We start from the raw sequence: 15,706 nt of genomic DNA on the forward strand, positions 1-15,706 counted from the left end.
GTTTTCTTAGTATGGTGTGAAGTATTCATTTTATTTGAGGGTCCCCTATATTAACTTTTTCTTCCATTTAAAACAGTCTATTTTACACTGCAATCTACCTAACTGCCTCATCACCTGGATCTCTGGTCCTATATTTTTACCCTCTTTCACATTGTAATTGTGTTGATCACAGACTGACCTCCCAGAGCCTCTGAATTTGTTCTTATGTTGTTGTTGTCAAGTGCCATCCAGTCGATTCTGACCCATAGCAACCCTGTATAGGGTTTCCAAGGAGCAGCTGGTGAGCTTGAACTACCGACCTTGCAGTTCAAACAGCTTTGCAGTCTGGCACATTAACCCACAGTGCCACACCAGGATTCCTGTGTTATGCTCTATTCTGGACTCATCCATCTGTCAATGGAATTCCGGGTGGTATTGCCACATAAGTCTGTCTTTGGTTGCTGTCTGTTCTTGTTGGTTCTCAGTGCAACTCCCTTTAGGATCTTTTGAAGTAGTGCATTGGCTTTGACAATGTCCCTTAGCTTCTGTTTATCCTAGAATGTTTTATTTTTTACACCATCACATTTGATTGACAGATTTACTGGGTAGACAATTCTTGGTTGGCAGATTTTTTATTCCAGGTTTTTATATATGCCTCCCCATTGCCTTCTTGCCTGCATGGTTTCTGCTAAGAGATCTGAGCTTAGTCTGATTTGCTTGCCTTTGTCAATAACACTTCTCTTTTCCCTAGCTGATTTCAGTATTCTCTCTTTGATTTTGGAGAGCTTGATTATGATATGTCTTGGTGATTTTCTTTGGAGTCTATCCTTTCTGGGATTCGTTGAGCTTCTTGAATGCTTTTCTTTTTGATTTTTTTCGGGATGCTAGCGAAATTTTCTTTCAATAGCTCTTCAACTATCTCCTCTATGGTCTTCTGTGGTTCTTCATGTTCTGGAATGCCAATAATTCTTGTTATTCCTCTTCATGTTGTCCCACATGAACCTTAGACTTTCTTCATATTCTTTATCCTTTTTTCTGCTTGCTCTTCTATCTTAGCAGTATTGAGAGATTTTTCTTCCAGCTCATTGGTTCTGGCTTCCATCACTTCATTTCTACTCCTTTTGCCTTTCTGTATATTGTCCATTTCTGATATTTTATTATTAATCTTTTGGACCTCTTTTTGCAGGTTCTGAATTGTTTTAAATGCTATTTCTATCTTATTTGATTGTTCTTGTAGTGCTTTCCTGACATCTTCCTTATTTTTCTCAACTCCACTGTGGAGCATTTGGATGCACCTCAATGTCATTCTCCTGAAATCCTTCTCAGGCAGTTCCAAAGCCTATCCCCATTCTAATGAAAAGTCTAGGTCTACCTGTAGCTCATTTGTTTCAGTTACTCTAGTTTTTGGACATGTGACAAAATCTTTGACTTCCTCTTGGGCATCTTCAATAATTAGATGTGTTTTTAATAGTTAGATGAATGTATGTTGATGAATCATTATTAAGCTTTCTGATTGTCTCCAGCTAAATGTGATCAGGAGATGGGCTTCCCTTTTCACTTTTCTTATTACTCATCTCAGAGTAACTGTAGCAGGTTTTGGCTGTCTGTCTGATGTATAGCAGCTGGTATTGGCTCTTGCCTGGATGGTGGGATTTTATAGGGTGTGTAGTTTGGCTATGTGACTAGAATTGCTGTCTCTTCTTGGGTAACATAGGAGATAAAGAGCCCCATCCCAAGGGGAACAACAACAAAAAATAAAACCACACAGCAAAAAATAAATAAATAAAATAACGGATTGGATACTACAGTCTATAATCACACACACACAAAAAAAAGTATTAAAATATGAGCGTGACTTTAACAACCCTTGCTTAGCCGGCTGGAGCCATTCTGGGAGATTGTTCTGTTTTAAGCTGTTCCTGTTGACTCTTCCCCTTTCTTCAAGTCTTTGCCCTGTGGTCTTTGCTGAGCAGATCCATGCACATGTGTAGAAGAACCTTCTGGGGGCAGGGGATGTCCACTCTCTCAGGCAGCCACTCTAGTCACCAGAGTGGAGGTGCACAGACAGTGAGAGACCAATGAACAGGAAATAATGTTCACTGTTCACACCTTCATCTCTGATGATTGGTCAGACCTCTGCATTGGGAGTGCTCCTCTGATCCTGTTCCTTCTGTGTCATGCCCAAGATGGCCAACCCAGCACCTGCTGACAGCTGCAGATCAGAAAACACCACCTTTCTTGCATCTGCTACAAATCCCACTAGCAATAAGACTTCAGTCCTTCTTAAGTAGTTCAGAGACTGTACTCATTACCTGCTTCATCCATTATTCTGTGTTATTACTGTCAGAGGTCTACACCACACTTCTCCCTAATCCACCGTCAAGCCCCACCCCCTGATACACCCTCAGTTCTTAATCATATATTATCTCTTGAAATGGCTGAGCATCAACCAATTCTTTTGGGTACAGTGACTCTGCATTTCTTCCTTCTTCTTTTGATGCTTTCTACATCAAATTCAATAGCTTGCCCATTTGCTGTCATTGTTAAGAAGTGCTGTTGTGTCAGTTCTGACTCATAGCAACCCTATATAGGATTTCTAAGGTGAGTTTGAACCACTGACTTTGTGGTTCAAACCGACCATGAGGTCGTGCTTATCCTATGGTGCCACACCAGGATGTGAAGAAATGCTGAGTGTGTTCTTCCATTTTTATTTTCTAACTCCAAGTCTTTGCCCATTTTATTATAATAGATGTGTATTTACCTGTTTTTTGTACATAGAGAAGCCTGCTGCGTTCAAGCATGCTCTGTGAAGCAGTGACTTCTGCTTCTAGCTCTTGCTCACCTTTTCTTCTGATATAGTATGATGAAACAAACTATTTGATGCATTTCTTATAATTTTCACAATTCCCAATTACTGGTGATATTTGAATTTTGATACTATATGAGATAGCATGGTATCATAAATCAATTCTCATCTTACTTCTACTCTAACTTGTCATGATTGTTATCGATTTTTTTCATTTTGTAGTATTTGCTGTCTATATTCTAAAGGTATATTTACTAAAGTGATAATTTGATTAAAAGACTGGTTAAAATAGAAATAGAGAAAATGCTAATCGAAACATACAATTAAAAAATAATAATTAACTAGATTACAAACTACACTGTCATACTTAGTATTTAAATGCATTTATATCTGAGTGATATTATAGTCCTTATTAAAAATAAAAACTTACTGTCTCACAAAGATGTTAGGACTAGGTAAGCAACCGTTAATTACAGCATTTAATTGAAACTCAGCTAATCACTTTTTTCTCCCATTTCTCTTTCATATAGAAAATGAAGTTATTTTGACTCATTAAAAACTATCTTTATCTTTTCTCTACTTCTTCCATCTTTTTATCTGGTAACATGGCAAAGGGCAGTCTTCTGAAAAGATGTGAGACAAATCACATAGTCAAAGTATATTGTCCTGATACCCATTACCCTCAAATGTCTCACAGTTTTCCTGGTGGAATGTTGGATGGTGTTTGCCACAAGTATGAGGCATCAACCATTCTTCCCACAACACTTTCTACTTCTCTGTTGGGTTCAATAATCCATTGCCATGTCCACACAGAACTCTTACACCATACTCAGAGTTATGGGGTCTTTTAGAGAAGTTAATAGGAACAGTTGTTCAAGTCAGCTGCTGATAAATACCCACAGGACACACCACTGTACCATTAGCCTTAGCCTGAAGGCAGTCAGCTCTAGCTCTGGGTCAGCAAACCTAGCTTCCCCACGTAAGTGCCTAGAGGCACCCCACTGTACAAGCAAGCTTCCTGCCCACAGTCATTGAGCTTTACATACTCTGTGGGCTGGGAAGCACACTGCTCTGCCTTGTGTTCTGGTTCTGGATCCTGCTGCTGCTGCTCCTCCACCATTCCTCTGGTGTCACAGCCTTCTGTCCCTGGGTCGAGGAGGGTCAGTGCACAGAGATCTTGGGGTCCAGAGGCTGAGCTCCCCACCTGGTTCTTCTTTGATAATAGTGAAATCCCCACATGCTGCTTCTGAGATGACTCATTTTAAACCCAAATGAGAGTTCCCAGTTTTCATGTTTACAGTGAACTCTGTTAACATCCACAGCTGAGTCCTACAATCCTATCGGTATCTTCTCCCACCTACTTCTTAACGAGACCTATCTGGAAAACAGTTGTTGGGTGGGAGTTGCAAAGACAAGGCTAGGCAAGACTTACTAAATAATTCAGTACACCTACACCCCAGTGATAAAGAAGATATCGGGTTAAAAAGATGAAGACATGCCTCCTGCCCTCAAGCACCATATCGGCCCTACGGGAGAACATGCAAACACACACTTTTAGTGCTATATAGTGATTTCCAACTGGGGTTGTTGAAAGTTCGTGGATGTCTAGGAGAACTGTGTGTGTCTAGGAGAACATCATAGAGTCAAGGGGCTTGTTATAAAGGCTACCATGTTTGAAGTGTCATCTCCCTCCCCCCCCCCCTTTCTCTGGTAACTAGTCCCACTAAGCCTGGTTATCATTGCTTTCCAGGATATCCCAGCAGATGCTTTAGTAAAGCTGGGGTCTATTCTATGAATACTTGATAATCATTTCTGCATTCTCTTGTTTTTCCTCTGAACTTATTTCACATTCCCTTCTTCCTCTAACAGGTATCATTTATTCTTCTTACTGTCTCTGACTATTATTGCCATTAACTGACACCCTTTTTGATATCTCTAGTTTATTATTATAATTTTTTAAACTGCTTCATGAATGTGAGCTTTTTGTTTCATTAACTCAGTGAACACGTTTCTAAGGATGGTATTTTTTCTTATTTCTTTAGCTCCAATAGCCTGTAGCAGAATACTTAAGATACAAACCCCCAACTTGTTGTTGTCTGCTCACAGCAGCCCTATGGAACACAGCCGAACAGCCCTGTATGGTTTCTAAGACTGTCGTCTTTACGGAAAGGCATTGCCACACCTTTCTCCCAGGGAGTGGCTGTTGGTCTCAGTCCACTGACCATTGGGTTAGCAGTCAAATGCTTAACCACTGTGCCCTCTGGACCTGCTTACTTAATGTATGCTGTTAAGTGCCATTGAGTTGTTTTTGACTTATCATTGTTGCTGTCAAGTGCCGTTGAGTCAGTTCTAACTCATAGCAACTCTGTGTAGGATTTCTGAGAAGCAGCTGGCATGTTTAAACTGCCGAATTTGTGGTATGCTGTTCAGTGCTGATCCTACAGCACCTCACCAAGAGTCCACTTAATATATAGATGTTTTTGTTGCTAAGTGCCGTGGAGTCAGTTCCGACTCATAGCAACTTTGTATAGGGTTCCCAAGGAGCAGCGGGTGGGTTTTTAACTGCCAACCTTGTGGTGTGTAGTCCAATGCTGATCACAGCATCACACTAGAAGTCCACATGGATAGTAATATATATCTACTACTCATTTATTTATTCAACATCTACTTAATATATAAGGAGCTCTGGTAGGGTAGTGGTTACGAATTGGGCTGCTAATCTCAAAGTCAGCAGTTTTAAACTACCAGCTGTTTGGCAGGAGAAAGAAGAGGCTTTCAGCTCCTGTAAAGATTTTCAGCCTCAGAAACCCTGTACAGGGTCACTATGAGTCAGAACTGACTCCACGGCACATAACCACCACCACCACTTAATATATACTCAACAGGAGATACTGCACTAGGCCCTGGGACTATGAATATGAATAACATAGACAGAAACAACTTTCTGGTAGTGGACAGCAGATAATGTATGATTATAATACAATGTAATACTCAACTTAAAAAGCAAAACATTGTCAAAGGTTGCTCTCAAGACAATTTTGACTCATTGTAATCCCATGTGTTTCAGAATAGGAATATACTAATTAGGGTTTTCAATGGCTGTGACCTAGATCACTAGACCTTTCTTTAAATGCAGCTCTAGGTGGCTTTGAACCACCAGCCTTAGTAACAGAGTGATTAATGATTTGTACCACCCAGGGATGGTGCCATTGCAAGATGTCTTAACTTTATCTCCATAGACAAAGAGAACCACCAGATGTCTTCAAGGAAAAGAGTGATATAATCATAGTTTGATTTCTGAAAATAATTCTAGGGATAGTGTGGGAGCAAAAATAGATGGAATAATTAGGACAGGCCATTGGCACAATTTAGTTGAGACACATTGAGAGCTTGCATTAGGTATGAGAAGAGAGAATTTTTAAGGGTTTTTTGTTTGTTTGTTTTTAAATGTTGAATTAATGTAAAATGGTTCTGATTTCAAGGAAGGAGAAATTAGAACAGAAGAGTGATTAAGAGAAGATGAATATGTAAGGGAAGTGAGGGAGAGAGAAAAAGTCATTGTGACCATGAGATTTCTGGCTTGGAACATAGACTGAATGGTGACGGATTGACATCAGAAGTTAGTTAGGAGCCAGTTAGGAACTATGTGGAGTTGAGTTTAGTGAGTGTTGCATTTGAGATGCCTGAGGAGCCGTTGAAAATGCAGACCTTATAAATGGAGAGTCTGCCCTCACTACACAGTGTTGTGGTCCTCTGCTCAGAGCCAGCAGTGAAGCCAGGTGAGAAGAGGTAACAATCTGAAGAGAACATGTAAGGGCATGAGGGGTCCTATAGTTCGTAGTAGGTCTGCACATGAAACAAAAGTGCCCTGGTGATGTTCTGGTTAAGCGCTCACTTGCTAACTGAAAGGCAAGAGGTTTGAACTCATCAGGTGCTCCATGGAAGAAGGCTGTGGATACTTCCAGAACAGTGACAGCCTTGGGAACCCTATGGGGCGGTTCTTCTTTATCTTATCTAGGTCACTTTGACTCAGAATCAACTCCACAACAATGTTTTTGTTTTTGTTTTTTAATGAAGCAAAGTAAATGGAATATTTTATTGATAAACCTACAAGATTCCATCTATGTTCTCCAAAGTTACCTGTTTCTATTAAAGCAGGTTACTAAAATAGATTCCTTTTCATAGAGCTATGTAACTGACAAGTAAGTGATCCTATTTGATCCTAAGTTCTCATCTGTCTACAATCTAACCCCATAACTGGTCTCCCCATTGTGCCTCCTCTTGCCTCAATACAAGAAATTCTCAATATAGTTGTTGTTAAGTGCTGTCGAGTTGGTTCTGACTCATAGCAACCCTGTATAGATAGGGTTTCTGAGGAGCAGCTGGTGAGTTTGAATCACCAGACTTGTGGTTCAAACCAACCTTTCGACCCAGTGCTTATCCTACAGCACCACACCAGGACTCCTCTCTACGGAGTAGTGACAGTGATTTTTATTTTCAACTAAATCTTATGTCACTCCCAGGTATGAAATCCAACTTTTTTCTCTGACCCTTGATGACCTCTCTTACCTAATTTCCTGCATCTCCTTTCATTCATTAGATTCTAGCCCAGGGATTCTTTCTTATGTTTCTACCTTATGGCCTGTGCACATGATAGGCATTCAGTAAATATATGTGAAAAGAAGGAATGCCTGGTTCATTTTGTTGATTGTGTAAAGTAAATGTGATAGTATATGAACTCTTTAATAATGTGTGTAATGCATTGCTGTTAAGTGCCATCGAGTTGATTCTGACCCATAGTGACACTGTATAGGGCTTCCAAGGAGCAGCTGGTGAGCTTGAACCACCGACCTTGCTGTTCAAACAACTTTGCAGTCTGATGCATTAGCCCACAGCACCACGCCAGGACTCTGTGTAATACATTAGGGGGTATAATAAATGCCACTTTTGATAATGTTTGCCCTTGTGTTTGCCTCAATCCATATATTTAACAATGTTTCTCTATCTTCTTCTGTTCTAATCTACCTTCTTAAATCTTCCATCTAATCAATTAACTATCTTCAGGTTTCTGCATTCCTGTGGACTGCAGGTTACATGCATTGATACCTCTCTTTCTTCCGTTTGCACTTAGTATGTCTTCATCTAATTTCACACAACTTTGAATACACATCTTCCCCTAAATTACCCCCTTTTTTAATTGTAGATGGGTTCCTGGTCCCAAGGATCGAACACATAACAACCCTCTTGCTGGAAACTCCCAAGAAAATGTGAATCCTCTGGAGACTCAAGTCTCTATCAAGGAGCTCTCAGGGCACACAAAGCAGTATCCTGATCCCATCATCCTTGTATGGGTTTGGATCCAGGGATTCCTAACACGTATTAAGTACCACTCTGGATCCGGCAGTGTCCTGAGGACTTTATATACATTAAATCACTTTCTTAGTTTGGTTTTATCCATATTCCTATTTTATACTTGCTAACTTGCCCAAGGTCACACTGCTAGAAATTTGCAAGTTAGGATTGAAACCCAGACGGTCTAATTTCAGATCCCTGCCCTTCCCTGTGCTTTTATATTCTGCAGTACCTCAGTAGCAATTCCAGGGTCATGGAGTTAGCTTTTCTTCTTTAGTGTTTGATTTCAAATTTGTGAAGAATGCAGTTATCATTTTTTAAAAATTCCAGTAGTTCCTCTTTCTCATTCTATCCTAAGACTCCAAAGTTTTATTTTCCTTAAGGAGATGACTTTTAACAATAATTTCAGAATTTTCTTCTTTACCATAAAATTTTCTCTTTTTTTAAACCTTTAATTTTTTGCGTGATCCTCATCGTAACTTTTTTGTTTGTGTGTACTTCTGGAAAGTCAGCCCATTCCTACTTAGTTGGCAAAAGTGTTAAATTACAAATGGTCCAAAGTGCTAACCCTCAGCTGATTCCTAGAGAATGGTGTTTGCCTATGTCCCAGGCCTACTTCTAAGATTAATTTATTTTATTTTTACCTGTTTGGAAACCAATTACATGAGTTTCTGCTTGAAGGAGACCTACTTTTATCAAACTCCAGGATGAAGAATTCTTCAAGCCCCTAGGACCAAGGTGTTATTTGACAATTCATATGTGACTGTATCACTTTGATACTTAGAGAAATATGAACAACAATCCTTCCTGTCTAAGGAAATGGGTTTGATGCTCTTTTCATGGCATGATTTTATGGGAGCAAGAATCAAGTGTTTTCCTCCCAATCTAAAGAGAGTTTTGTTTTTAAATCTTTATATATATATTTCTATTCCTCTCTCCCCAAAGAAGCACTGTAATTTTTAATCATCAACACCAAACTGCCTCTATGGAGATGGCTGTGCTTTTCAGCATGCGGCGGAACGATTTCCTGAAGAGTGAGGTCACTAGAAGCACAGAGCAGAAAAATCCCAGATGGCACTAATATTTGATTTCATTTTTAGCACGCTCATATTCAGCAGATGGATTGGAAGGCTGACCTCCCTGACACTTCTGCATCACTGCTTGCTACTCCAATTGCCTTTGCGCATGTTTTTTCATAAGGCTTCTCTTGGTACCTCAGAGATTGATGCCTGGTCGGCTGCCTGTGTTATGCTTCATTACGCTCAGGCTCTGTGTGGTTGAGAGTTGCTGTATTCCATAAAAGGGGAAATCTTAGCTCATCAGTATCTCAGACTTTTCCTACAATCCCTTAAATTGCTTGTAACATCTTAGCATCATTTTTGTGTCTCTATTTGTCTCTATTTTAAACATATCCTCTTCTAGTTTTTCTGCTTTCTTCTATGACATGATTTAAGTTAATTACAATATTTAAAAAATCCTCTGGCTGTGGCTGTGTGCCGTCGAGTCAGTTCTAACTCATAGTGACCCTGTACAGGGTTTCCAAGGCTGTAAATCTTTACGGGAGCAGAAAGCCTCATCTTTCTCCGGTGGAACAGCTGGTAGTTTCCAACTGCTGACCTTGCGGTTCACAGCCTGCTTCGTAACCACTACACTACCAGAGCTCCTTAAAAACCCTCTAGAAGATGGCTAAATTTACCTGTTAACATAACATACTAGACACAAAAATTTACTTTAAAGTTAAGGTTGCTGATTTCCCCCTTAACACCATTACTTCACTGATTAAGGGTACAGACCGGGATTGGAGTTTCCAATTCTGCCGTTTACTTTCTAGTAAGTTCTATTTACTTTAGGGTCAACCTTGGTTTCCTTGTTTGTAGAATGGTGATGACATTTGTACCTACCAGTTAGGATTATTATGAAAATTAAAGAGGCTAATGGACATATCACAGTACCTGACACATACATAGTTCATGCACAGTGAATATTAGTTTTGAGAATGCTTATTAAATTTCTGTTGTGTATGTATATAAATAAATAAACCATACCATTTAAATAATAAAATTAATGTGTTTATGTTTTTGTTTGGATTGTGAGGGAAATAAACTGGTTGTTAAGAAAGAAGTGTTTTTAATGATTACATCGATGCCTTGTTCCAAACCTTCTATGAAATCACTTTATTAATTTTTGTATATTATAGCATAGCCTACACTGATCTCTGGACATGCAGTTCCCCCTTCGTCTTTCTCTTCTTCTGTCCAGCAAGTTGATATTTCAGTGATGTGGTTAGAGAAAATCAAGCATCACACAGCATGCATATCCAGCAGGTGTCTGTTTTCTCTGGCAGACTGAGCTCTGTGGCTACTCTGTAAAGTTCTCTGAGAACACTCGACTCTGAAGAAGTTTAGGTTGCTTCTGTCCTTAAGTGTTGCTGGTTTGTACATCATTAGATTTTGATGCATATATTCATGAATAGCATATTTTGGGCTTTAAAACCATATAAGTATTTAATAGACTTTCTGCTCAAATCAGATCTCTACTCATTGCCATTTTGCTGAATTTGGGTTTTCGATGACTAGACTGTTGCTTCATTATGAAACCTTCTTTTTTCCTTTTAATAGATCAAATATAAGACCAGACTATGCAGACTCCAATTTCCATGACTTCAAAATGCACACCTTCACTCGGGTCACAGCCTGCAAAGTCTGCCAGATGCTCTTGAGGTAAGCTTGTTCCATCCTATTTTTCAGTTTAAAGGAGCTGGTATGGTTGCTAGCCTTTTCAGGCCTTTAAAAATATCCCCGCCAAAGTCTTCTGAAGCTGGGATATTGCCTTAACACTTTGGACCCAACAGATTTTTGTAGGCCTTCAGCCTGAGCTGTCGCTTTAGAACTTCCAGAAAAGTTCTCTCCCTCCACTGAAGTGTACTTTGAATAGCACTGTGGTATCTTTTTGGCTTCTTGCACTAATGATTTCATATAGGCTGAATTTAGCATCTTTTTAATATATCACTCTCTAATTTTACCTTTCAGAGGAACATTTTATCAAGGCTATTTATGTTTTAAGTGTGGTGCGAGAGCACACAAAGAATGTTTGGGAAGAGTCGACAATTGTGGCAGAGTTAATTCTGGTGGTAAGTCATGTTTATTGTTGTGCTCCTGTTTTTAATTAGGATATAAAGCTTGCTAAACATCATTAAAGGCTAATTTTCCCTTAATTTATGTTTATTGTAACATCTCTGTTTTTGAAGCTACCTTTTATAAGCACAATTAGAAATATGTTTAAAATTCATGTGACTTTTGGACATGACTTTTGTTTAAATTGTTTAAAATTCTGTGACTAACTTTATACATATGTTTGAGGTAGAAGGTTTCAAACTGGATTTGGAGTGCTTAATGTCACCCATTTCTGTCACCTAATCCTCTAAAATCTATCACTGAACCTGTACAAATATGACTAAAAGGGAGAATCAAAAACAAAATACAGCAACCAAACATCCCACTCTCTACTTTCTCTCTTATTTGCTTTAACAGTCAGCTCAAAAATGCTAATGACATCAGAAGTAAACAAGCACACAGACTTATTAATGAATTAATGAATCAAACACATTGTCATTTTCTAGCATTTAACAAAGAGGATATATTGCTTAGATTTTATGTAAATATTTCACCTTCATTTTCCAAAACACTGTTCCAGGAGCTCGGTTCTAAGACGGGCGGTAATTATGCGTTGCAGAGCCTTGTGCCTCTCTGGGCTCCTCCTGGGCTCTCTTCCTTCTCTACCCTCTTTCTTCTTTCTCTTTCTTCTTAGTTCTCTTTGTCCTTTTCCCCTGAGTTTCTCTGAGTTTTATCAATAAGATCTTTCAAAATCAGTAAAACTTTTTGAAAACAAGAAAGGGATCCTTAACAGCTTGAGTTCAAAAGGTAGCCATGTTGACCTTTGGTTTTCCCAAAGGAAAAGGTGGACATAGAATTATTTTGGATAATGTGAAGAAGAGTGAGACAGAGAATAAGAGATCATTTCCGAGCTATGTTCGGAAAATGGGCAATTGCAGAAAAGGTGTGAATCATACTCAAGGACTGAGATCACATCACATTATTCACTTGACTGATTCCTTGTTGATATTATTTGGTTACATGTCATCAAATCGCAACTCTATGCACAGCAGAATTGAACACTGCCTGGTCCTGTATCATCATCACAATTTTGGCTCTTTAGTATACATTTTAAGAACCCACCATGTGCCATTCTCTGTGCTAGACACAGACAGTTACAAGGTGAAAACCCCCAGCATTAGTTGAGCACATGTACTGTGCCTGCCCTTGCCTGGGCCCTCGGCTAGGCACCTCAACACGTGAGCTCATTCAGGCTTCAGAACAGACCGTCCCATTTTGTTCTAGGTCCAGGAAGTAAAGGAGTCCGAGTAGCAAATACCTCATTCTGAAAGTCAGAAATGTTTGACAACAAATTGTAAGATGTTACAGAAATATTACCAATGATTATTGCTGTTGTTGTTGAGGAACAGCCAGATTGTTTTCTACAGTGGTTGTATTGTTTTACAGTCCAACCAGCAAAGGATAAGAGTTCTAATTTCTCCATATCTCACTAATACCTGTCCTTTCTTTTATTTAATTGTAAAAATATTTGTGGATGTGAAGTGCTACCTCACTGTGGTTTTGGTAGTGTAGGGTTACATGTTCAGCAGCTAACTATAAGGTCAGCAATTAGAATTCAACAGCTGCTTTTCAGAAGAAGGACAAGGCTTTCCCATAAAGATGTACTGCCTCAGAAACCCTGTCCAGAGTCACTATGAGTCGGAAATGACTTGATGGCATGCAGCAATGACAGCAGCAGCAATAGTCCTAAGAGGTCCTGGTGTAGTGCTGTAGGATAAGCACTGGACTTGGAACTGCAAGGTCAGTGGTTCAAGCCCACCGGATGCTCTCAGAAACCCTATACGCAATTGTTATGAGACAGAAACGACTCAACAGCACTTAACAACAACAGCAAATGAACCTAAAAGGAACCCTGGTGATGCCATGGGTTAAGTGTTGACTTACTAAATGCAATGGGTATACTTAAAACCACCAGTCACTTTATAGGGGGGAAATGAGTGTGCTCCCATAAAGATTTATGGTCTCAAGAACCCTACGGAGTAATTCTACTCTGCCCTGTTAGGTTCACAATGAGTTGGAATCAGGTTGGTAGCAGTGGATTTGTTTGTTCATTTGTTTTTAATAGACCTATTGGTACTGTGGGTTAATGCACTGGACAACAGAATCACTTTGAACTGCAAGGTCACCAGTTCAAGCTCACCAGCCGCTCCTTAGAAACCCTATACAGGGTTGCCATGGATTAAAACCAACTCGATAGCACTTAACAACATCTTATTTTTTATTTTTATTTTTTTTAAGGTTTTTATTGTGGATTGAGTGAAAGATTACAGGGCAGATCATCAGTTTTACATTCAACAAATCATACACCTTGTTTCATTACAATGATTATAATCTTCTCATGTACCCACAATTAACAGTATTTCTGTCTATTCACTTAAGCTTTATAAAACAAAACAAAACACCAGGCATATATAATAATTTACACCTCCAAAGGCACATTCTGCAAGTCTGCCTCCTGGCCCCCAGCTCTTAGTCCCTTTCTTCCCATAAATCTAGAATCCACAGCTGCTCCCTCTCTTCATGACCCCATCTCTGCCGTTGTCTCTGGCATTGCTGCTTCTCTGGATAAGGTCTGCTTCTGCTCTTCTCCCTTGATGGTCCTAGGGTTCTCTGTTTCTGGACTATACGATTAACCACTCCCCTGTTTATTTATGAAATTTCTACCTTTACAATTGTGACAGTTGAAATTAGTCATGATAACAATTATTCACTATTGAATCATATGAATCTTATCCCCATCAATTTTCACCAGACCCATCTAGACAAGATGAAAACTATTCAGTGGGAACTCTTTCTTCCCCCCACACACTCTTAAACTGAACGCCATCTTGAAAACTTGTAAGCCAGTCACTTTGTGCCTTTATCGCCCTCTCATTTTAGATAGCCAATATCTAAGTTGCCCATCCCTATCTACCCTGTGTACAGAGGGGATAGCATTAATACTTGATGTGAAAACTTCTTCCCTCTCTGTTGGTATTTACCGTAGTGGTTATGAATCGGGCTGTGAAACTTAAGGTCAGCAGTTCAAAACTACCAACTGTTCCATGGGAGAAAGATGAGGCTTTCTGCTCCCATAAAGATTTATAGCCTCAGAAACCCTGTATACAGGGTTGCTATGAGTTGGTTCCTACTCCACAGATATAACCACCACCACCTCCATGATGGGTACTGTCTGCAAGTTTGGGTGTTCTTGTGCATCTCCCCTTACTTCATACCAGCTGGATGCTTCACTCTCAGCACTAGGACTCTGTGGCTATGTCCTTGTCCATGGGCTCAAGTGTCTCCCCAGGTCTCACCATACTTTGGATCAACCAGCCCATCCTCTTCTCTCTCTCATCTCCAGGTCAATGTGTGTCAGTGGACTGTGGTTGAACTCAGCCTATTTCTTCATTGCTGCCTGTCCCCCTCTTCCACTCACCAGTAGACCAATGTGGTTACCAGCAAGCTTACATGCCTGTTCATGTGTTCCTTTGAGTTTCAGTCTTAGAGGGGAGTTTGTCCTGAAGGAACTTGATTGCTTGTCTTGATGGCTTCCTGACAAACAGCTTGCTTATTTTTATAGTAGCCAGTCTTGCTGACATTTTTGTTTTGGGTTTTTCCTGATGATCTTTCTTTGAAGATGTATCTTCTGTTACTCTAGCTGTTCCAGGCTGATCCGCTTGTCCTTACTAGTCGGAATGTCCCACCTCATAAGGTTCTAGATGGGACTCAGGATTCCACCTAAGGTCCTATATTCTGCAGAGGTTATGAAAGAGGCCTATTTCAATGGGCAAGTTCTAAAACCACATTTAGGTATTCCAATCCATTATAGGCTGAAGATGGGCTTACAAGTTTTCTCTAATCATGTTTCCCAACATTCCTTTCTATCTCACTCAAGTGTCTATTTTATAATAGTAGAGTAGTCAAGGAAAACTAATATTCATAAGACAGTCAAATATTTTTGTATTTCCCCCTTTTCAAGCTATGCCTAGATCCCTGTATCACAGAGCCCTGTTGTTTCAGGGTTAAGCATTCATCACTATTTACTTCTGTCCACTTAGGCCATGCAAACCTGTCTCAGTGTTCCCCTATCTATCTTGTTCTTCCGCCTCCTTCCCCTTCTTGTATTGCCCTCCCCAACATCCAAACTAAACCCCCCACTGCAACTCCACTATTGTGGTTACCTTATATTCCATTAACTCTTCATTCCATTTAAGACAGTCTATTTTATCCTGTAATCTACCTGATCTTCCCAACCACCTGGATCTCTGTTCCCATGTGTTTAACTTCTTTCACATTGTGATTGTTTTGATCATAGACTGACCTCCCAGATCTTCTTTTCTTATTATTTTATTCTGTTCTTGACTCTTTTTTTGTCGATTAAGTTCAGGATGTTGCTACCACATATGTCATTCTC

General features: G+C 39.7%; 1 protein-coding gene across 1 annotated transcript in view; it reads left to right on the forward strand.

Moving 5' to 3' along the window:
- Positions 1-15,706, forward strand: part of VAV3 (vav 3 guanine nucleotide exchange factor) — a 515,438-nt gene that overhangs the window by 324,985 nt on the left and 174,747 nt on the right. The window contains exons 16-17 of the mRNA XM_006865984.1: positions 10,756-10,857; positions 11,167-11,267. Coding sequence (XP_006866046.1) covers positions 10,756-10,857; positions 11,167-11,267 — 203 coding nt within the window. The remainder of the gene's footprint in view (positions 1-10,755; positions 10,858-11,166; positions 11,268-15,706) is intronic.

The sequence above is a fragment of the Chrysochloris asiatica genome, unplaced genomic scaffold, assembly GCF_000296735.1.
Source record: "Chrysochloris asiatica unplaced genomic scaffold, ChrAsi1.0 scaffold00085, whole genome shotgun sequence".
Taxonomy (NCBI): domain Eukaryota; kingdom Metazoa; phylum Chordata; class Mammalia; order Afrosoricida; family Chrysochloridae; genus Chrysochloris; species Chrysochloris asiatica.